The sequence below is a fragment of the Notothenia coriiceps genome, unplaced genomic scaffold, assembly GCF_000735185.1.
Source record: "Notothenia coriiceps isolate Sejong01 unplaced genomic scaffold, NC01 NC01_scaffold00037244, whole genome shotgun sequence".
Classification (NCBI taxonomy): Eukaryota; Metazoa; Chordata; class Actinopteri; order Perciformes; family Nototheniidae; genus Notothenia; species Notothenia coriiceps.
The window spans coordinates 588410-613247 of record NW_011369945.1 but is presented as its reverse complement, the minus strand read 5'-3'; the positions used below and the strand labels follow the sequence as shown (position 1 = coordinate 613247).

The 24838-nt window shown below is 41.1% G+C and overlaps 2 protein-coding genes across 2 annotated transcripts in view; both read left to right on the top strand.

Annotated features, from left to right (window-relative positions):
* The window catches only part of LOC104965166 (gamma-aminobutyric acid receptor subunit beta-1-like), a 417189-nt gene that overhangs the window by 225199 nt on the left and 167152 nt on the right, over positions 1 to 24838 (top strand). The window lies entirely within an intron of this gene.
* Positions 13790 to 24062, top strand: ddhd1a (DDHD domain containing 1a). Its single transcript, XM_010794106.1, has 11 exons — positions 13790 to 13805; positions 14732 to 14879; positions 17499 to 17608; positions 18190 to 18296; positions 18388 to 18650; positions 20200 to 20275; positions 20762 to 20911; positions 21575 to 21639; positions 21742 to 21914; positions 22800 to 22997; positions 23081 to 24062. Exons 1-11 carry the CDS (start codon positions 13790 to 13792, stop codon positions 23266 to 23268), a joined length of 1494 nt encoding a protein of 497 aa, XP_010792408.1. The 3' UTR covers positions 23269 to 24062.

The following is a 24838-nucleotide window of genomic DNA, read 5'->3' as shown; positions in this document are numbered from 1 at the left end:
GAATGCTTATTAGAGTTTCGGCTGGAGAGTGCGTGCGGACCTGTCGGTCAGATAACAGGCGTGTGTAAGTCCTGCATCTGTGTGATACAAATGTGTGTAAAATGATTTTGATGTCAATTTGCACATTTCATGGTGATGCTCAGCCTCTCCCCTTAACTCCTAACAGTCATCATCATGTCAACCACAACACAGAGAAATACTGATAGAAATGTGTGTGTAGTTGTTGATACATTGCTGACAGAGGGAACTACGTTTGAATACAGATTTAAGAAATATCAGTTTTTGAGCATGTCATAAGCATGTTTTGTCTTGACTATATTACAACTAAATAATATAGTATTTATATTATTGAATTGATTATGATTATTAGTAGAAGTAGTTTATTTGCATTAATTATATTGTAATCTTTTTGAGGCTAGTATTTGGCAGGAAATGCAGACGTATTCACCGCATACTGAACGACATACATGCACATTTACCATTTACCTCACTGAATAAAAAGTAACTGTGTTGATAATAATAATAATAAACAGGAATTATATTTTCAAAGTAGCCTACTTTGTTTCCAAAAAAAAATGTTTCACTCCTGTCGGTTGGGGGCCTCATTTCACAATGTCGCTTAGGGCCCCAAGTTGGCCAGGGGCGGCCCTGTTCATAGTTCTATGAAGTAGACAAGTAACCTAAGTAAACACACTGGGACTAAATACATGTTTACCTTGGATCCCTACTTGGTGACTAGGTGTCTCAAAAAAAAAAGCGAGAGCTAGGAGAATACTAACATTCTTCAATAGCACATTATTTAAATCGCAAGCCATAGGTCAGAGGATAAAAACAGCAAGTTATTTTTCTAAGCCAATAGGAGGCAACATTGCACCGAAATCAAAATGGGCCAGAGAGAAGAAGAAGAAGAGAAATGTCGTCATGTTCGCGCAGCTTCTACGTGCGCGTTCACGATGGAATCCTGTGATCTATGCGTCAGCTGTCAAGCTATACGCACGCATACTACAGTTCTGTCTCTATGCAAGGTTTGTTTGGACAACGAATGAATCAGAAATACCACAGAGACGGGAACACACTCTCAAAGTACGGTGACTGCACTATTCCGCCTATCAAGTTGGACTAAAACGACCCGTTGAAAGGAAAGTGGTTTCATAGGGGATTATTTTAGTTACGAGGAGGAGAAAAAGAGTGAACAGGTTTTCCGGTTGCAACGTTGCAGGCATGCTAATAAGCTAGCATCGGAGTTCTAAAACCGGCTTCATTAGCTTAGCTTGCTAATTTAGCAGGCTAAAGCTTCGGGGCATTCAAGGAAATGCGTCGAGAGCTTGTCTGGAGGTCTTTGGTTTTGTTTAGAAATTTAATTTTAATACTGTCCAGTATGACATATTGCGATAGCTGTTGTCAAGTAAAAGTGAGAGCTTCGTTGGTGTGAAGTGGCAGACTGGGGGGTAGTTTGGTTACTCAGGTAGTTATGAGCAGTTTTAACATTACAACCAAAACATCCGCTTTTAGCTCCGACGGTAAGGGCTTGCCGGGCAGCGTCGACCCCACCAACAACAACAAGGAGTGGGATTTGGGGAGCGATGTGTTTTCGTACTGTCATGCGATGAGTCCCATGGGCGACACGATGCAGGCGGGGATGTCTTCAGTGCAGTCGGGACTGGACGGACACCTGCCGCTCCTGCACGCCAGGCACCACGGCTCCCAGGACCGGTTGTTGTTGGACCTGAGCTCCCCGACAGCCTTCCTCGACGCCAGCTCTCTGGACTACAGCGACAACGATGGGAGCAACGTGGGTCCGTTGTTCGAGAGGAGGAAGAGGTCGCGGTCCAACAGCTCCAGACACCGCTTCAATGAGGTAGTCACGGAGCTCGGTCCCGAGGAGGTGCGCTGGTTTTACAAGGAGGACAAGAAAACGTGGAAGCCCTTTGTCGGACATGACTCGCTTAACATTGAGTTAAGGTATCGGAAGTACTGTGAACTGAACCCCGTTGCTGCATGCTCCCAGGGCAGCGGCGGGGAGGAAGAGTGCGTGAATAACGGTGTGGAGAGCAGGGGACTGAACGGTGCTGTACCGGGGGAGACGAGGACCAGCAGTGTGCACTTAGGCCGGGTGTCCCTGGACACATCCACCGTGTCCTCTGAGGAGAGGGACCCTGTCAGCAATGAATTCAACGTCTGTGTCCGGGGAGGGCTCTATGAGGTGGATGTTAAGGAGAGGGAATGCAATCCAGTTTATTGGAAGCGTGAGTATCATAACAAATCATCCCTGATAAAACTGTAAAATCATATTTTTGCATCAGTCCCACAATGTAGTATTGTCTGGTGGCAGGTCTCAAACGCATCACTGATTGCATCTCTATAGGCACTAATTCATGTTGTGTTCCTATACCTCATATATACTTGATATATTCTGCAGTATACTTGCTGAAAACTTGAAGATTAACGACTCACATCCACTCATAAGTCTGGTGCTTATCAGAGACACATTGCAGCATCCATTGCTGCTCCTTTTAAAAGACACAAACTAGCATTTGATCATTCATTTTAGTTACTGAGTCCTGCATTGTTGTGCAGTTCTCTTTTCACTGTGCTCAGTAACTACTAAGCCCTGTTGGGACATTTGAGCAACTCAGGAAGTCAGTCTATGCTGACTAATTCATGGATATTTCCAGGAAAAGGCAGGGAACAAATGAAGGCGGTCACTGTAAAGCCTCGGCAAAACTGACCCCAATGAAAGGGTTCATGGGTAGCTGGTTCTTTTTGAAGGTTTACTCCAAGTGACTTTTAGAGAATCAGTTATTTGTGCTCAATGTTCATGCTGTGGATGTAAGTCTTTTTGTACTTATCTCAGATCCTCGCTGTGCGTTTTCATCTTGTCCTGGCCATACACCACTGCAAACACAGTGTCATGTTAACATTAAAGCACCCCGTGCACTACATGTGAGATGGATGTAAGAGGGGATTATTTAAGAAGTGATCAAAAGCTTATGAGTTAGGTTAAGAGACCACAGGTCATGTAATCAGACGTTGAGAAAAGGGGAAGTTGATCTAATGTAATCCAAGAAATAAAACCTCCAGAAAAATAACTAAGACTTTTGCAATAGTTTTATGTTCCATCAAGGTCACTTAAATGGAAGCCTCAAGTTATGTGAGGCCTGAAGTCTTATCTTATCTAACCAGAAATGAACCACCTTAAGACATAAGTGAAAACGTATACTGATAAAGGCTCTCTACTGTGAGCCTCAGTATGTCTTTTTTTAGTCAGTAAATTTGAGTATGCTCACTTGTTTTTAAATGTGTCCACATTAGCAGTCTATCTCTGTATAGATATGCTCCTTTCTATTGCTAAGAAACCTACATGCAGAACTTTGTTTACAGTCTTATTCACCACCAGAGGATCCGTTAATAATGTCACTGTAGACTGTAATCAAAACTGGCCTCGCTCCACAAGCCACTGAGACTTGGCCCCCCTGGATTTCGCCAGACTTGTTGAGTTAAATGGAAATCAGTTTACGTCATCCAAAACACACACTGTCATGCACACAGTTACTTAAAAGAGACTATGGTTAGGTATTTTAAACCAGTGTTGTTTACATTTCCACTTACCGGTACTCTATTGCAGTTGTCCTCCTCCCTGCCTTTGTAGACACAATCACCTTTAGATTAGCACCTGTGATTTATTGTGTGAAACCTTTGGCAGGAGGTGTCATTCAAACACGGCGCCATAAAAAGCAAAACAAAATGTTAAATGATATACATTTAAATGTTCCAACAGATTTGTTAACAGATATGCTGGCTCCCAAATGTCTATCCCTTTCTTTTGTCTCTAAATCCACGCTATCTTTACTGTCCTCCAGAGCAAGATCATATTCCAGTCATGAGAGGTCAGTGGTTTATTGATGGCACCTGGTTACCGTTGGAGGAAGAGGAAAGTGATCTCATGGAACACGAGCACCTGAACCATTTCCGCGGGCAACAAATGCAGGACACCTTCGAGACGGATTTGGTGGTCAGGACCGTCGACAGCAAAGATGGTGAGCGAACGGGAGGGTGTATAGTAGAAGAATAATGATAATGTTGTATGATTTAAGGAATATGTGGGAGAGGCCCCTACATCTAAAAAGCTTCTTTTTTTTCGCCCTGAATCATCCTTTCTGGTAAGCTGAGAGCTAGATTTGAGAGAGAATACTGTAGAGAGTCAGCATGTGGTTTGGGAGTAGCAACATAAGGTCAAAACACATTATTGCTCACTCACCATTACTCTGCTGCTGCATTCACCAACCCTGCAGTATTTTGTATTCCAGGCAGACAGGCAGTATCTCATAAAAAAAACCTATGTAGAGCTTAGTTGAGGACAGTGAATTAATGTAATGTTATCTTAAGAAAAAGTCATCCTTTTCACCAATCAAACCAGCATAAAAGCATTGTGAGTCATACATAGTGAGTGATGTGACAGGCCTGCTGTAGCATCGTCTCACAGTCAGGAGAACTGAATGGAGCAGGTGCTTCCATTGAAGGGAGTGTAGGTCTAGTCATGTCACACTCCCAATGCAAATCAGCTGCAGCTCAAACTTTCTGGCACGTCTCTCCTCCCTGACTGAGGAGTGCTTTAGCTGCGAGAGGCAATAAGAAAGAGGTTCTTTGATTCAGCAGTCTCCTTACGGCAGCCAGCTCTACAGGACCCTCACTGGTGATTAATGCGGGGGTGTGTGAATGTGGCCGATAACTAGAGAGAAGCAGACAGAGACAAACTGCAGCCACTATTAAAGGGAGAGTGAAAATGTTAAATGTGCATCATTAAAGAGACATCACAACATCACAAATGTAATCTGGGACATTAATGCTAATCCTTTACCCTCAAATAATTAATAGCAGTTATTCATCAAATGACCCCTTATTTCCTGTAACCTTGCTTATATTTGAATAACAACTGCATAATGACTCTGTGAAATTGCAATTAATCATGCAAAACCTCAGTAATTTATTCTTGGCTTTTTTGTTTCTTACCCACTGCACTGCACTGCACTGGAGCTGGCCTGACGAGATATTGTCACTCTCCCCTACTCAGAATAAATTAAGGGCTATAAATAAAGATATCAACCGAGCAGAAGAAAGTGACTTCAATAGGTCGCCCGCCGTGTTGCACAGTCACTCTTCGTGTCATGTGTTCGTAGCAACTGGCACAATCCTGAGCTGAATCACAGACGTTTTTTAATCAGAACTAGAAGGTCACTCCTGGTCCACAACTATTCGTACAAACAGACACTAACAGATCTGTACGAGGAAACTGGCATATCAGATTATCTGCAAGCCAGGTGTGTGATATTTAAAGGAAGGGCACACTCGTCATTGCACAACACGCAGATCATATGACCTTCGCTTATCTAGTGGGTGATCTACTGCAAGGGTGAACGAGGCAGTACAACTATAATCACCTTTGAATATAGTGTAAAAATAACTACACACCGTTATAGAATTAATGTTGTTAAACTCAATGCTGGCTGTTTTCCTACATGTTATATAATTTCACAGTGAGCATCTGTTTGAAACCCCCCTGCTGCCTTTGTTGGCAGATCGTTTCCCACTCCTATATTTAGCTGAGTGTGAAAGCAAAGTGAGTGATAGATCCAGTTAATTCACCTGTTTGGGTCTTTATTACAGGGAGCCTTTACAGTAGAGTCTTCCATCTAGAAACTACACTGAACAAAAATATAAATGCAACACTTTTGTGTTTGCTCCCATTTTTCATGAGATGAACTCAAAGATCTAAAACATTTTCTATACACACAAAATAACCATTTCTCTCAAATATTGTTCACAAATCTGAAAAAATCTGTGATAGTGAGCACTTCTCCTTTGCCGAGATAATCCATCCCACCTCACAGGTGTGGCATATCAAGATGCTGATTAGACAGCATGATTATTGCACAGGTGTGCCTTAGGCTGGCCACAATAAAAGGCCATCGAGTGGCCCTGTGTTCATCGTCCATCAAATACTGCCTGCCCATACCACTAAAACCCCACCCCACCATGGGCCACTCAATTCACAACATTACCCTAACCCTAACCCTAACCCTAATCCTAACCCTCACACCAGATACTGACTGGTTTTCGGAACCCCCCAATAAAGCAAAAATGCACGTTTCAGAGTGGCCTTTTATTGTGGCCAGCCTAAGGCACACCTGTGCAATAATCATGCTGTCTAATCAGCATCTTGATATGCCACACCTGTGAGGTGGGATGGATTATCTCGGCAGAGGAGAAGTGCTCACTATCACAGATTTTTTCAGATTTGTGAACAATATTTGAGAGAAATGGTTATTTTGTGTATATAGAAAATGTTTTAGATCTTTGAGTTCATCTCATGAAAAATGGGAGCAAAAACAAAAGTGTTGCGTTTATATTTTTGTTCAGTGTAATAATCTCAAGCACTTGGAGTCGTAAGCGGGCTACCTTGAACTGCAGTGCAATTGATAAATGGACCAGAAAGCCAGAGAGCGGACATAACTGCAGCACATACATTCCCCCAGCTATCTCTCGCCTCCCTGTCTCCACTCTCTCTTCCCTTCTTTGGTCTCTTTGTGTCTGAGTAGCTAGCTGAGACTAAAGGTTAGTAAAGCAGAAGAGATATGGTAGACATACCAGCGTGCGATGCTGGCATAACATAAGAATGTGGGCAGGGCTGCTGCTAGGTACAAACAGTGCTTGAATGTCCTGACCCCACATGATATAAATATATTTTCCCCTGCTTCATGGGTAAAGGAAGAAGACAGAATCAGAGACAGAATCAGAGACAGCGCTGTTTGAGTGCAGAGAGAAGCGGACAGTTGACTGAAAATGGCAACAAGGGTATTACAGTTGATGGATTATTTAATGTTCGTTTCCATTGGCTAACTTTGATAACCATATTTTCAATGTTATTTTACAAACCTTATTTAGCTAAATGTTATTTGTTTTTGCCAGAGAACTGAATATAAACCGAATGACGATAAAGAAAAATATTCATTAGCTCGAAGCTTCTCCATCTTTTGTGTATATGGGTGTAGAGGAAGAGTTATCTATTGTGGAAACTACAGGGTGTGTTCCAGTCTGTCGGGCCTCTCCGACGTCAAAGGGCTGAGCATAATGCTTCAGCTATGTTTAAGGAAAGAACAGCCCACACGTCCATTGTGTACACCACATATCAGCTACTGTAGCACACGCCACAAGATTTCTGACAGACACATGCTTAACATATTTGGAACTTGCTCATGTAATAACAAGCACCTGGGCATTATAACATGTTTTATCTATTTACTTATTATTGGAAGTCGGTTTAGATTTGGTCTTCATTTGTGCTTAAATATGTTTGAAATCATCAGTTGGCAACTGTTCTTTTTCCTTTTAATGAAAAGGAATTTATCTACAGTGCCTTTACCCAAAAGGAATATAGTGTGCTAAAGGACAAACACTGCAAACTACCACAGAATTCAAATGTTCTTATTGCATCCATATAAGGATTCCACATATAGTAGATATTCCTGTCTTTAGGAAACACCTTATTATTGATGGATCCATCAGTGCTGTAATGCCCACATGGACTTCACTGATCGCTTTTAAAGCAAACTAGCTTCCTGTGCACTCAGCAGGTCTCTCCTCTTCCTCCTCCTCCTCAGCCTTTCGCCTCTGTAAAGGGAGACACTGCTGACATTTGCAAGTCTAATGTCTGTGTTATCACTGGAGGACCGATTTAGTCAGATGTGACTTTCGTAGACATGCTGATTTGATTAACAAATGCAGAGAAGGTCTTTTTTAAACGTCAGATCACGAAATCTGATTACAAGCAATTCAGGGATTGAATGAACACAGAGCAGCAGTACCATCCACTCTTACAGGTCTATTTGTATGTATGTTGTCAGTATGAATTCAACATCAATTCCTTAAAAATGCAACATATTCAATATTAACATACTATTTGTTGTCCTAAGTGGAAAATTAACTACTTCCAGAGGCCTGTACTACGAAGCCGGTTCAACCTAACCTGGATATGTTTGAGTTACCCGGCTTACCTTATCCAAAACAAACGCGCTCTCCCTAAACTGTCCTACAACGCTGGTTATCAACTCGTTAACGCAAGCCAGCTTTGCCCTATGTATTTAGGTGCGCGTTCACATAAAAGGGGTGGTATTTGGAGCATTCGACCAATCACAAACATGGACAAGCGTACTGACAGCGCAGCGCGTCATACTTCCTGAATGAAAAGTCAACTATAATTAGACAAATATGAAGACGTTAAACTTTAAACATCCATGACTTAAACACTTTATCCAGGATAAAAGCCACATAGTTGCACCTGCAAGGTGAATACAGCTGGTAAAAGAAAAAGTGTTTGAATGCGTACATTAACAGGTTTATGATATCACTGCCCCGTCTAAGACACGATCTGACTTTAATTACATTTGACTCAAGTGTTTCGTCAACTTAATGTGTTGCTTAAAATAATACTTCTGCATACAGTATGTGACACTGAGTGTTGCACGGCCAGATTCGGCTCAGCTGACTCAGATAAGGAGATATATGATACATTATGATGTGATATGAATGATAATGGGACACATCGACGTCTGCACTCAGTGCCGCGGACTGTAGGCTACGTAATGTTACTCTGATCCGGTTACTTATGTTGTGGCAGATATTTAAGTAAGCTTTCTTAACGNNNGTATAGAGTGGTGCAGTGACGAGTTCTAAAACAGGAAGTGAGTTAGCATTTGACCACTACCTGTTCCCTCGTCTCAGAGTCAATGGGATTTCTCCATAGGATTTTGGAAAATGGCTTGAAATAAGGTCTGTGGTTGACACACATTTAAGAGATGGATCACGTTTTGTTTTACGACATTAAATACATCAACTTGTACAATTTTGAATCTGTATTTTTGAATATCGATCTTAAGTTGGCGTGACGTTGAAGCAGCGACCCTGCTGTAGTTAGTTTATAGCATAACGTTAGCATTGTGCTTCTGGCGGTTAGATTTATGATTAGAAAATTATAAAAGTAGGGCAGACATGTGGAGATTATCCGGCTGAACAAAACGTGCATTTATCAAACAGGTTCGTTTTCCACAGACCTTATTTCGAGCTATTTTCCAAAATCCTATGGAGAAATCCCATTGCTTTGTTGTCGAGGGAACCCATGCGCAGTTTACTTCCGGGTAAATACGTCATCCCTGCACCACTATTGCACAAACACAAACATTCCCACGCAACTGTGTACAGAGGCTATAAATATCAGAGTGATGGTATTTAAGTAACGTGCTTCCTGAGCCCAGAGAGGCCAGCAGGTGAGACACAAAAGTCTGCTGTGCCAGTGGCCCAAGACTCTGTGCCAGCGTGTGTAAAACGCGTAAAGTGCGTGTTCTCAGTTCAATCCTATAGTGTACTCCAGTCATGTGCGGTGCGGCAAAGCCAATGGAATTTCCTGCTATCTAGATATATAGAGATTTGTCATTACTGAGCATTTGTGTGTCAGAGGAGATTGACATGACCAGAGCCAACTCCTGCTTTCATTATCTGCCATCAGGAGATGAAATGCACCGTAAAGCTGAGAGAACTGTAGATCAGATTAGATTCGTGCAACCAGATCAAACAGCGGACAAGGGGTCAAACAGCAGTTGCCCTCTTTTCAGTGACACTTGGGCCATTTCATCAAACCGAGCCCCTGGGATTAGCAGATGGACACTGCGAGATTTTCTGGGCTAATCCAGTTAAGAGACTGAACTGTACCCAGCCATGTATTAACAGCTGTTGAATAATAGAAAATGGCAGCACAGTGTGAATGCAGCTATGAGTGTATACTAAATTAAAAAAACTAAGTATTTGATTTGGAACACAGCCTTTGTCAAAATTATAGAAAGACAAATACACAGTTTATATTTCCAAAAGTGTGGCAGGAATTTGGTCCAACATTTTTTTGTTTAATACTCCGTCATTTTGTATTATATAATGTACTATTTCAGGTTGCATCATCTATATTTTTTAGGTCATATGTGTAAATATGGCTATGATCTACTTACATCTAATATATAGTGGCTACTTTCGGTAGGTAATGGTTCATTAACAGGGGGGTTCAAATCAATTCAGTACAAATATAAGTATGGACAGATAGGGAATCGTTTGTATACATTATTATATGGAAATATAAAGAGTGTGTACAATACAGACCTTTTGAGAAGCCCAGTTTCTGGGTGACGGTGCGTGCAATTTTGGAAGTAGTGGCATCGCTGTAGAGGTAAACCTCATCCACGCTGTGCCAATCAACATGCGTCCGACTCAGCTGCAGGCTGTGGATGGCTGTAGGGGTCAGTGAGAGACGATTGAGTAAATGAATGGACAGAGAAAAACATATTGGTTTATGGTGTGGTAAATAGGGCAAAGCGTAGGCAAAAACCAGGGCAGAAGGGTGCAGGAAAAAAGGGTCACCGATACAAAGGATTGTGATTACAGATTTCAAGGGACAGGGATAGACATTGTAAGAATTTCCCCCAAGTTGCGATTTTCTTAAATGCAGTTACAACAAGCAGAAGTCTAGGATTGATCTAATGACACAGCCCAATCAAATGCAGGGGCTGGAGCATTGATCTGCAGGAAAGAAAAACACATCAAACTACCACACACCATGATTTCATACTCCAGCTCTTGCTTGACTGTCCTGCTTTAGCATCATCAGACTGAAGATATTATATGATATATTTTTGATGAAATATCGAATTGAATTTCAGTTGATTTTAATTCCTCTCCATGTTGATGCTTCAAACTGTAATGCAGTGACAAGTGCAAGTAAGAGCAGAGAGCTAGGGAGAAGACACCATTTGCTAGAGAAGCTCAGAGCGATAAATGAAACTGGTTGACTTGAGAGAGTTATTTATGTCTCTGCAGCATGTCCTTTAAATGTCCTGCGCAGTCAAGTTCATCTGGATGAAAATGGTGGAAGAGTTTGGCGTAAGTCCAGTGCATAGTCATGGCTATTTGTGCAGAAGTCAATCTGAGGATTGAAACCATTAAGGAAGTGGTAAAGTACTAACACACTTTTAACAGTATAGTCCCACAAAGTTATAATGATATGAAGTTTCAAGAAGCACACAGAAAACTAACTGGATGTCTTTTACCATTCAAGTAAGAAAATGACCAAAATAATGACTTGGCCATGTTTCAGATCTGAGTAGCCTTTCCATAGTGTTTTCTTTCTCAATCATCCATTAATATTCCATTTTTATTCATAATTCCTTGCCCAGGAATGATTAAATATGATCATGTGACAAGCAACAAGATACACTGTATATAAACAGAGCCTATGTGTTTGTGAGTCTCATGATGGAGTAAAGCTAGGCCTCAGTAGCCTGGACAAGCATGACTGGTGGGTAATGCAAGGCCAAACAGTTATTGCACCTTTGTTGTTTACTCTGAGGGCAAACAGTGTTAAAAGGAATGGCTGCCTCTAAGGGAGAAGGACAAGAAAGGACTAAAAAAGGAGTTTACCACAAGCAATAGAAGTGTTGGAGTAAAGGGCGCTATGACATGTATAATAAAAAAAAGATAGGTAATTGCTTCTCTTAGCCAGATACAACTATAAAGCTCATGTCCTAAGGAACCAGAGGCGAGAAATACAGTTTCCTCTGTCACACCTTTCCATTTATCTTTGCAAATTGTCAAACAAAACCACTCAACAGCAAAGTAAACAAAGGCTTAACCTGCACCCCCACACAGAAGATAGCTACACCACTCTATGACAGCAGCAGTATAGAGAACGTTTCACCATTTGGCTTGGCTTCATCCCAAACAATTTAGAGTGGCTTTCTTCCCTTATTTACCTCATGGACTCATAAGATAGGTCCACATAGAAAAAGGACGGGGGCAGTTGTCATGAGACCTACACACGGTTAGGGTAGGTCAAGCCACTCCAGACTGTTAAGCAGTATTGGCAGCTGAGTCCACTGTAAAACAGGAGGTATTAGTCTATATCATATAAATTACTGTATAGTAACCTTCTCCAGCTAAGTGACTTTATCAATTCAAAAAATGTACTTTGGGGTTGTACAACGTTACATCCTGTTTTATAAGGAAAGGTTATGTATTGCGAAAGGAATGGAAAGGCAGGGGATCAAAGTGTTCAGAGAAACTGGCGGTCAACCAAGAAAGGTTAAAAGGGTTCATTGAGGGAGTTCTCCAACGCTGCTGAGGGGAGTTACTGAGGGACACAGGATGGGGGGGAAGGTTCAAACGGAAGAACTGAGGGCCAGAGAATGTGAGGAACTGGGTAAAGTGTTGAAATAAAAGAGAAACAGGGACATTTTGTTAGGGAGAGTTTGTGAAATCTGCTGGAAGCACATTCGGAAATGCTTCTCAAACTAATCGCTTGTAAAATATACTATGATGCTGGACTGGGACATTGTGGGAATATATCAGTTGCAACTTTTCTTCTAGCTACTTTCACCCAATGAGGTTTTATCCCCTCTTGTATAGACCATTTATTGTTAAAGAATATTTATTTAATGTTAGTAAAACATTTACTTACTGCAGTGCTTTAATAACCTCCCATCCTAGGAGGTGTTATGTTGTCAAATCGCAGGTCAATGTTCACTTAGAATTACCACAAAATTAGGAGTCAGACCCCCAAACCCCTGTTAAGCATTTTTTTGAGGGTCAATACACCCAGAACTAGGACAGTGATGGACCTCTAAGAGGGTCTATAGTAAAGAGCCACAATGGCTCCACTGTTCAGCTCATCACTTGTGTTTGGCTCTCAACAGAGAGCTTTGTCCATCGCTCTCAGAGCGAGAGCTGGTGGTTCATTAATGACAGTTTCACTGCCAGAAGGGATGAGAGTAGGAAAGTGATGAGAGAGAATGGGGAGAGGGGCTGGAGAGATAAAAAAGGGTAAAGAAGGTGGCTTTTTGAGGACCAGATCATTTATTTAACATCCACTGGTTTAAGGGGACTTGCCCTAATAGTTGAGTGAACCATGCTGCCTACTTACTATCAAAGCAATGAGCTGAGGGACAGATACAAAAGGTTCCTCAAAAAGCAGCAATAGCAGTGCTACCAAACGTTGGGTCACAGCATACGGGGAGAAGTTCTAGCAACTAGGCCCAGTTAAGGCTGCAATGGAGAACTATGAGAGCAGCCAAAGTCCATTTGAAAACAACCATTTATAACTGAGCCTAGGTCTAGTTCTAACAATTTGATTAAACAGGTCTGAACCACAACATAAATGAGAAACTGGGTCCTAGGATTTACTAAGAGAGAGGAAACAAGCTAGCAGATCTAACACAGCAGAGGTAAAAAAAACAAAAAGAACTTGGCATGTTACAGTACCTTGGCAGCGTTTGCGCTTGTGACATGTAGTTTTAGCACTCGTCTGATATCCACTCCATTTGAACAGAAAAGGGAGGTAGAAAGGGGGCAGGTGGGAGAGAACTAACAACCAAAAGAGAGTGAATAATGTCCGTTACCCTGGTGTCAGTCACAGGCTACAGCTGTCATCACTCTTTAACAGGCCAATCTATCAAGGAGCGCTGCTATCAGGTTAGTACCTTAAGGCCCTGGACATTGAGCCTTAGTAATAGTGGTAGCAGCGCTGTTTGACATAATGGCCAAGATGACTGAGGTAGCATCTGTTTTACACTCAATACAGACTACCTGCTGCCTTCACTGTCATCGACATGTCATTAAGGTTACAAATACTTTTGGGTAGTGTATGACACAGCTACTTGACTAAAAAAGGCAGTTTAATGGAAAACGTTTTCAACATAATATGTGGAGTTCCTTATGTAAACAAAACATGACTAAAACAACTATATTGTATATTAACTGCACAATGACTACAAATTAGATAACATTTCAAGACCTTTTTTGCAAAGTAGGGAAACACAAAAAATAAACACAAATCATTAAATATTCCAGACAGCACCTGAGGCCTGTACTACGAAGCCGGATTTTCGCTTAGCGGGCTAACTTCAGGGAAAACTCTGGGTTTCCGGTCCTACGACGTTGGTTCACTTCTTAGCGGGCTAGATCTCCATGGTAACTTATGCTGAACGGCTAGCCTGGTCCGGAGCAGGTTAGGTTCCAGGATAAGAGATCAANCTCCTGCAAACTGTTCAAACAAACGCTTCAACTTGTACAATTTTAAATCTGTCGCACGACTTCGACGTCACGCCAATTTAAGATTGATATTCAAAAATACAGATTTAAAATTGTACAAGTTGAAGCGTTTGTTTGAACAGTTTGCAGGAGGCAGGTACTTGCTTTCAAGCAGAACAGGGGCAAACAAACTTAGTGGGAGTGTTTACGTGTTCGGTGTAATGACGTACAACGTCCTCGACAACTTCTGTAGTCCTATTCAGCCACTTGTTAACAACCATCGTTTTTCAGACACGTAAGCTCTTCAAAAATCACCAGTGGGGTCACTGCTGATGTATTTAATGTCGTAGAACAAAACGTGATCCGTGTCTTAAATTTGTGTCCACCACAGACCTTATTTCCAGCTATTTTCCCAAATCCTATGGAGAGATCCTATTGACTCTGAGACGAGGGAACTGCCGGTAGTGGTAAAATGCTAACTCACTTCCGGGTTTTAGGACTCGTCACTGCACCACTCTATACAGAACAGAAAATACTGTAGAAATGTTTTGCTTTTCCCAGGTGTACTAAAATCAAGAGCAATCATTAATAGTCCGTCTCTGTCCTCCTCCAGCCTCCAGCAGCGGCACACGGCTGCATCGGGGTTGGGTTGAGGAGGCGTCACCTGAGGACAGACCCCCCCAGACTACACACATTGTCTTTGTGGTTCATGGGATTGGACAGAAGATGGACCAGGGACGCATTATTAAAAACACTGGGATGTGAGTGATTACAAACATAATTCTATTACGTTTTTTCTTATGTACATGTTGATTAATGTCAGATTCTCAAACTGTAACCAAATGTATTTGCACACAAATCAAATCCAGTTTAAAAAACAAAACCTCTCTCGGTTGATGTTTGTATTGCTGTTCCCTTTGTCTTCTTTGTCTGTCCCTTAAACTTCTCTTACTGTCATCGATTAACACATCTGACTTCTTCTTTCTTTAAACTTTGCATCTCTGTGCGGGATACATTATTAACTATTAACTGATGAAGAACCTGTCTGGCAGGTTCATGTGATATCAGATCACTTTTTTTGACTAGCACCATTGTTACATTTTAAACATATTTGTGTATAGAAGGCGGTTAGAGTCGGTTTTCATGTGCACAGACAGGGGCTGCTGTTAACGTTGGTCTGTACAGCACTGCGCTAAAACAGCTGATCACAACGTTTCACACGCTCTGTGGTCACGAAGCTCTGCACTCCACTACCCCCAGAGGGCTTCATACTCCACTCCACTCCCCCCCCACTGACATTCGCGATACAGGGAGCCAGAAGTTGGATATATATATATATATTACATTATAACCGTTACATACCACCGCCACCACCTGGTTCTCCAAAAGTCTTAACAATTTACATATTCCAATAAAATGAGAACATTGATTCAGTGTTAACCTACATGTTTACATTTATCACTGCACATCAATAATAACAATTTCTCCACTCTGCTGATAAATGTTGGTTAAAAGAATCACCAAAAATATGTGCTATAGTTAGGGGGCCAGAGGGGGGTCCAGGCTTAATATAACAGGGGCAATGACCCCCTCCTTGGAACCGTTGTCTGCTTTGTTAATCCATGGCCACCCTTAGTGGGAGTTATTTCAAGCATTTCCTTTTGATAACACTGCAGCAGCAGCTTGTGTTATTTGTCCCCCCACTCTTCTCATCTGTTTCACCCCCTTTGTCTTTTTCTGCTGTTCTCAAACTTTGTACCTAGCATTCCAAGAGTGCCTTTGGAACTGTGGCCAAGAAAGCACAATGCATCGGAACTGGAGAAAATACAAAGGAGCAGGGAAAGATTTTAGACAATGCATGTCATGAGGCTCTGCAGCAAGATACAGAAGCAGCCAACACAACAATAGAGAGATATTTCATGGGAAACATAATGTTTGTTCACATCTTAATTTTGTGCAAAAATCTAAATAAATTGTATGTATAATCCGGGGACTTAATGATATTAAAATAATGTTCATGCTTAGGGCATTATATATTCAATTTGTTTCCATGTTATTGGTGTTCTGGGAAAATATGTATATCCTACAACCTTTGCTCTTTGAACCAAAATGATCAGCATGGCCTGATACCGCTAGATAATCCAGAAAAGCAGCCTACAGGGTTCTTTCCTCTTTCAAATGCCTAATGTTTGAATGAGGAATTCTGTAGACAGTAGCTTTTTGCATAGAGGCCACTGTGTGGAAGTTACAATAATGACTTCGGCCTCAGGAGACCTGATGGAGGAAATGATTGCTGTGTTTTTCCTTTTTAAGTGTCTTCTGCAGCTCATTAGCGTATAGGCTCTTGATCAGTTTTGAAAAGCTCACTTAAGATAGCTACAACCCTGTGTCTTTGTGTGATGAACTGTACAAGGACACATATCTGCCCCTGAGTAGCACCGCTGTTTTGACCCTAAACTAAGAGCATTACAGGCAGTAGTACAGAATGTGTTGACTAGAGCAATGTGTGTCTCTGTGTCGCTAAGTTACGCTGGGCCTCTGGCTGCAGCTTAGGCCAGCTAAGCAGGTAAGTAGACCAAGTCAAGCTGCAGAGCACTCTAAGCTTCATTCCCAGCTCCCTGTGGATTATAGCATACACACTTTCCTCAGCCAAGAGGAAAGATCAAGCCGACACGTCTAGCCAGTTCTTTTTTATTTTTCAACCTAAATTAATTTCAGCTCTGTGCCTCTGAGTGTCATTGGCAGCAGTGAATTTAGGGTATTGTTATGTTCTAAAACTGTATTCTTTTTCAAATCTATTTTAGATTAAAAGGACTATGTCAAATCTCACTTTCCAATCTAAAAGCTAGGGAGTCATTGTGGGTGCAGCTCGGTAATGCAGTGCTGTGCTTTTAAGATCCCCTGCAGACAGTCCTGTCAAAACCTGCATTAGGTGCTCCATTCACAGAGCAGTCACGTAATAGCCTCTCTCAGACTCCATTAACCCATGCAAACAACTTGCCTCACCCTGTTTCTCCATCTCTGTGTATTTAGAGTTTCCTGTGAGCTAATGTTGCCCCATATAGGGCTAGGAGCATGGCAGCCATTGTTTGTGTGTGCTGCATCAGGGAGAAGCATAATGAGCCTCATTCTTCACTGGCCGACATTCATTAAAGTCGAGAACAAACGACTCCATCTTCAGTCTGTAGCAGGGCCAGATATACATTGCTGCTACCGTGACAATCTGATCATCACTTTTTTCAAGCAATCTACTGCTTTTTGTATTTGAATGTTTTGGCATAACACTCCACACAATCCCAACTGCACTCTTAAGGAATACAGATTGCAGTGTGCGATGTCCTCATGTGCCCTATGCTCTTTGTTGTAATTTCTCTATTCAGGCTGAGGGAGGGGGTGAGGAAGATGGAGGAGAAGCACTTTTCAGACCAAAATGACGAGCATGTGGAGTTCTTGCCTGTCGAGTGGCGCTCTAAACTTGCACTGGATGGAGGTTTGTGTGCTTTTTTGAGACTGTGCATGCCTGTATGCATATGTTTGTGTATCCTGGTAGTGTGAGCAGTTTAACTGTGTTTTTGTTAACTCTTGATGTATTTTACCGGTACATTTGTTGTATCCTAATGAGAAAGGGTTATGAAGCAAAGCTGTACTCATCCCTTAAGTGTTTTGACAGCAGGACGCATTCGCCATTACTGCTATAACCATTGTCCCTGTCCAAATGCAGGCTGAATGTTGCATAATTTACTTAATGGGTATGAAGGAGGGTGCTGAGATCAGATAACATGAGCACTTACCTGGAAAAAATAAAAAAAATTGTTTTAATTCTATTGTGTACGTACTCCAGATACACTCAGTAGCCACTTAATTGATTTAATGTAGTTCAGTAAAACACAAGCTGAAACCTCTATATCAAACATATACTATAGTTGACTTAATACCCCTCTGACCGAAAACATTATTATCTTTCTGAAGGCAGAATTGATGTATGAGCTGATGTATACGATTGCATTAGAGTGCATGAATTCAGGCTCCATTGTGTTGCATTAAAGCCAATGTAATGGTTATTTTCTGTAGATACGGTAGACTCGATCACACCAGACAAAGTGAGAGGACTGAGAGACCTTCTCAACAGCAGTGCCATGGACATCATGTACTACAACAGCCCCCTTTACCGGGATGAGGTGAGAGTCGCACACATCCAGAAACCGTAAATCACAAGTCTCTTTGACCTAGTGTTTCTACTCAAAACTTCTCCCCTCCATGTTTCTCCAGATTACAAAGGGCCTAACACAGGAGCTAAACAGACTGTACACTCTTTTCTGCTCCCGGAACCCTGAGTTTGAGGAGCGGGGGGGCAAAGTGTCCATTGTGTCGCACTCCCTCGGCTGCGTCATCACCTATGACATCATGACGGGGTGGGATCCTGTGCGCTTCTGTCAGCAGGAGCATCACGGCGTGGAGGAGGAGCTGGACCTGCGCTGGATCTCCTGCGAGGAGAAGCATGTTGTGGAGCAGCTACGGCTCACCAGGAACAGGTACAGCTTGATAATGTAGATAATTGCATGGGCCGTGGATCTGTTACCTTAACACCAAGAACAATAGAATATAACACAGTAGAAACACAGACACACTGGTGATTTAATTTAAAGATTATGATGTATTGATTGTATGATTATAAGAGACGCCATACTTGCGTAAAGTCAGTATGTTTCGGAAAGCTGAGTATGTGTTTAAAGACTTAGAGCAGCGGTTCCCAACCTGTGGGCCGCGGCCCGAACGCATCGCAAGTGGGCCGCCAAATAATTTGCAAAACATTCTGATATGTGTGGAAACATTTCATTATTAAGATTTCTATTTTATTTGAACCTCTTTTCCTTTCTCTTTCTTGATCCTCCTTAGCAACGGTCATTACAGTCCTTGACAGCGGTCTTTTCTACTGGATTAACAACGTGTCACATGTTCTAAATGGACCAATCAGAACTTTATTTAGCCTCCGTATTATTCATGGTTGAATGTGGGGTGCGAAAAAACGTTTGATTCTTAAGCGGGCCATGAGTTGAAGAAGGTTGGGAACCGCTGCCTTAGAGAATATTACAGGTTTTATATATATACTCTTACGCAAAGTACACATTCACATTTGGCACTGAACATTTGGACCATCAATGGTGACATTATTATTATTTTTTTATTTAGCCTTTATTTTATACAGGTGTAAAATCTCATTGAGACACAAGGTCTCATTTTCAAGAGAGTAGTAACACTACCACACAAAGTTACAGACAGACAGGACACTAAACACAGAGGCAACACTAAAATACAACATCGTAAAAAAGTAGTCAGATATAGAAGGTGCAAACACCCACAGATAATTTCTCCAGCTTTTTTAAAATTAGTTTAAAATCCGTGATGGGTATCAAAGTGGTCAGCTTAAGTTCCTGCTGAAGTGTGTTCCTGGTCGAGGGGGCAGAGTATGATAGGGCTTTTTTTCCAAGCACTGTGCGTACTGAGGGGACGGACAGAGTGATGTAATTTTGAGATCTTAGTCTATAGCNGCTTTGCGATTTGATAATCGCATCATTTCAAATCGCGATTTCGATTTAAAATCTATTAATCGTCCAGCCCTACTTTCAAACCATTCTTTACTCCAAATTCAATATCCAATCTAGCATTTTTCTTTTAGTGTGCTGCTCATCAAATCTCCTTTTTCAGTGGCATGTTGTTGTTTCTTGTTGTTGTTCGTGCAGCAGCAGGGTATTGTGACAACTCATGATCAAATGGAAGGGAAGAGGCTTTTAATATATCTGCTCCGCACCACCATCGCCCTGTGTGTGCAATATCAGTTAGAGTGCGCACCATTACCTCAGTGAAACGAGAAGCCTCTGGGAAATAATGTTGTCGATCTCAGTGCTACTGAGATTGCTTTTTGGGAGAATCAGTATGTGTGTGCCAGGGTAGCTCGAGGTGATAATAATGCACAAATGGATCTAAGGAGTGTATTGAGAGTGATTTCAAGCTACAGCGACAGAAATATGTCTTGTTTATGTTCTGGTTTATGACAATGTGTCACTTTTCTGCTTCCAACAGGTTACAAGAGCTGGAGAATCAACTCCTCACACTGGAGGCATCAAAACCCCCAGCCCGTCCTTCTCTCAAATTTAATGTAAAATATTCATTTATTATTTGTACGCTTTAAAAACATGATTGCTATTACAGACTAATAATAATAATAATAATAGGGGTTTCAGCATTTTTGTACACACAACTAATGTTATTATTTGTAAAACCTTTTGAATGCATGTTATTTAAGACAAACCTAAAATCATTATATCAGCAGCATTGAAGAATTGCTATTTGTGTAAATACCAGAGACTTCCTTTTTAAAATGTATTATTTATTCTACGATTTCAACACTTTAGTTTATACATCTAAAAAACGAACAAAATTAGTAGAAGTGGGAGGGCAGAAAGCATTGCTTATACAGAAGTAGCCCTCCCGTTAGTCATCCTGTTGCACGGTAAAGTAAATAAAAGATAATTCTGTAATTAAATACTCACACAGATAAACATAATTCTATATATACATACATATGTACACATATACATACCTTTATTACATTGATATCATCTCTGCACCTTTTGTCTCTCAGGTGGAGAACTTCTTCTGCATGGGCTCTCCTCTGGCGGTGTTCTTGGCTCTGAGGGGGATCCGCCCTGGGACCAGCTGCCACCAGGACCACATCCTGCCCACCTCCATCTGCAGCCGGCTCTTCAACGTCTTCCATCCCACAGACCCTGTGGTCAGTTTCCATGGATTCCCCAACCTAATTCTCTCTCTCTCTCTCTCTCTCTCTCTCCAAACCCTGATTAAGAGAGAGAGAGCGTCTGTATATGAGATGGAGTCAATATTTCCTTTTCTTCATTATTTTTGACTCCACCCACACACATTTATGGCGTGATTAAGTATTAGTTTTAGTTTATAGTGTTGTGGGCAGTCCCCATTGATCAACTGTCCCACAAAACAGTAAATGGGGCAGCTTTAGCCAGCATTGCTAATTTCCAGCTGTTGTCCCCGGCCAGATGATAATGGACACCCTTAAAATCACACTACATCAAGAACATTAGTTATAATGAAAGGCTGAAAGACAACGCACAGGACTGTGAAGACTGGGTGATGAATCCTCAATTTAGATGATAAAAAAAGAAAGACTAGGACAGCACTTAATAGCCAGGATGTACGTTACAGAACGGTGTTTTGCCCATAAGGTCAAAGGTCAAATTAGAGTATGTCCTTGTTATTACTTTTTTGTGACTCATAACTAATATTTGCTGTGTTTTTTTTTATTGGTTTGCAAGGTCTGTTCTACTCTACTCACAACACTAAAACCAAGATTTTACAACTTGAAATAGTTACGGCGTTTCTCTGTACTTCAAGCTAACTGAAGTTGTGTTTCTCTGTTCAGGCCTACAGACTGGAGCCTCTCATCCTAAAACATTTCAGCAACGTTTCACCTGTTCAGATACACTGGTAAGAGCTTTAGTCATGTATCTTATATCACTCTGTTATTCCTTGTCTAACACAGGATGTTTCCAGTATGTATTTTCTGAGTTTTTGTATTTTCTTTTTTAGGTGCAGTGCCATTAGTCCCACACACTATGATGCGATCAGGCCAACCTACTTGAATCCAGTGAAAGACCCGGCGTCTGACACTGAGAGCCTCCCCAGCCCGAGCACCTCACCTGTTCTCGCCCGCAGACACTACGGAGAGTCTATCACCAACCTGGGCAAGGCCAGTATACTGGGTAAGACACTACCCTCGCTTCAAATTCTGCTCTAAAATGAGTTCTGATCACTTCAATTAAATTCTAAAAGGAGCATTTGTATATCAGGTACTCATCCCGCATTACCTTGAATTCTTGAAACCACATTCCTCCACTTTGAACAAACAATCCAAAAACAGAAAGGTCTTGATGTATTAAAGTAAATATAAGCCATGTTTTAAAAATATCTGTTTACAAACTTTCACACAACCTGTGCAATATAATCCAAGGCTGGTGTGCTCACTGATTCCCAAAACATGAATTTACTCCAAATAAAACATCACATTTTAAGTTTTCTTCAAGAATTGAAAAGTAAATAAATAATACGCAAATAGTAATTTGGGTGGGTGAAGTATTATTTTAAAACAACCTTATGTAAAGGAAATCAGTTCTTAATATAATTAAGTTTGTTATCTAGATGATGAATGCCATATACTAAGCCAGAAGAGATAACAATACAAATAAAACCATATTCAACTACTTAAATGTCTGAGGAGAGACAACCAGGGGCAAACAGTCTGGGTGGAGAATAAAGAACAAACCATTTTTCTACAACTGGAATTAATAAATAATTAGAATTCTGACAACAAATTTAAATCCAGAGAAAAGTTGAGCAATTGAAATGCAACATTTGAGTTTGACAACTTGTGTAATGTGAAAGGCTCGATGACTACATCAACAGTGCCATCTTGTGGGGAGATTGAGAGTGTCTTAATAGACAAGGATTCCTCTGTACTTCAAAATAAATTGAATTAAAATGAAAAGGAAGTAAGCCCTCACTCTCACTTCTATTTTCGTCTCGATCTAAACCACATTCCAACATGCATCTCTCTTTTTGTTTCTCTCTTTCTTCCATACATAACATAGGTGCGGCGAGCATAGGGAAGGGCATCGGAGGAATCCTCTTCTCACGTTTCTCCCGCTCCAACAGCCAGCCCTCGGTGTCTCTGGGACTGGAGGGGGGGGCAAACACTGAGGAAGAGGAGCAGAAGAGAACAGAAAGCCATTCAGCATACGGCCTCTCCACCTTGATCCGGCCCACCTCCCCCATTACTGACACATCATGTTAGTTCACAAACACACATAACATTTGTGTCTGGGTTGGGAAGGTTCAAATCCGTCCTAAAGTCTCTGTTTGTGTTTTTCAGTGGAGCTGGAGCGGCGCATCGACTTTGAGCTCCGGGAGGGTCTGGTGGAGAGCCGCTATTGGTCAGCGGTGACCTCACACACAGGTTACTGGTGCTCACATGACATAGCACTCTTCATGCTGACCTTCATATACAAGCAGAAGATGGCCCCCCCTGACCCAGCAGAAGATAATCTGGAGCCAGACTGACACACGCACACATTATCGGTGTCTTATAACTCTGCAGGGGGTGTGTCACCTTCTCAACGAGGCATACAAATAAACCTCATTCTTTTATTTTTCATACACACAAACTGCTCGATACACTAATTGTTCCTCTATCTCCGTCTGATCCAGCTCTTTAACACATTGGAGTCATTGCTGACGAACAGACTCTACTCCACGATGTGCATTTTTGTCTCGTTTTGCGTAGTTTGTACACATTTGCGCACCCTAAGGGTGACCATGTTGGACTAGGAACCCCTAAGGAGGTGCACCCTTTGCCAGTATGACCACGAGTCACATTAATCATGGAATAAGAGACTAAGGAGTTTGTTTTACTCAGAGGAAGAGAGTTCTTTCTTTTCTCACATCTTTAACCTTAAACAGCTGCAGTCAGTTGATAAAGTGTCCATATATTTCCTGTCAATCAAAGCTTGAGTCCCGCCTCTGTCCCGCACTCATTCTCCAGCCTTGTCACAGACTTGCCTGACCCTCGGTCCCTTTGTGTTCTCCCTCTGTCCCTTTTTACCTTTTTTTTTTTTTTACACTAAGACAAATATAATTTTCAAAAAATGTTTAGTTTTATCTCTGAAATAAACCTTTAGCTTCCTTCATCTCAAAAACGAAATGCCTTTCAAAATTAGCCAAATAATACTACTCATGTAGAACAATATTGTTGAATTTTTCCTAACTTAACCTTAGGACACTATCCCTTTAAGAATGTTTTGAAAATATTAAAGACATAACAATAATTATATATTGAAATGTTCCTTTATCTGATATCTTTTTTTTGCTTCTTTTAAAAAAAAAGCGCCACTTTTTATAAAATCACACAAATAATAATTATCTTGTATGTTTTGTTTTCTGCAACAGTTGGAGTACTAGGGCCAAAATGTTACTTAACACAACAGATACAGCTGAACCTCGTGCAGGACATCAGTAGATCCCATTTGCTGCACATATGGAGGTTTACAACCAATTGAGGCTTGTTTCATGGCATGAGTATCCACGCTCTTAAACAATGTATCATTATTTTCTTAAACTGAGCTTATTTTTCAAAATATCTCAATACAAAAGTCCAAAAACTCTCACAGCCATTCAAACCAATGCGTCTTTATGAATAAGTTATGAAGAGAAAAGTCAGAGGTATATCTTTATATTTAAATCCAGTGGCACTAGATGTATTTTTTTGTAAAAAATAAATATTTTTCCTAGTCATTTTCAGGCTCTCATCAAAATAGACTTAAGGCCAAATAACATTACGTGTCTAGTGTGTTAGCCGCTTGGCGTTAGGAACTGTTAGGCATACTCAATGAAAACTGGCCTAGAGTAAAAATAACTTGTATTTTAGCTCAAGGCTTTTGTGATGAATTACAAACAAAAGTTAATTTTGCCTTTTTCTTGATCAATCTACACATTACTCTTCATCAATGGATTTGTCAGTTCGTCCTTTTATTTGTGTGAGAGAAGGATTTATTTAGCCTAAAAATGTTTGTCATTCACTAACTGACGATACAAAATGTAATTCAAGAAAATATAAAATGTGGACGACTGGAAA

Coding starts and splice junctions, on each gene's coding strand:
- ddhd1a (XM_010794106.1), top strand. Junction 17,609..18,189: donor TAAACTTGCACTGGATGGAG/GTTTGTGTGCTT, acceptor TATTTTCTGTAG/ATACGGTAGACTCGATCACA. Junction 20,276..20,761: donor GTCCTTCTCTCAAATTTAAT/GTAAAATATTCA, acceptor TTTGTCTCTCAG/GTGGAGAACTTCTTCTGCAT.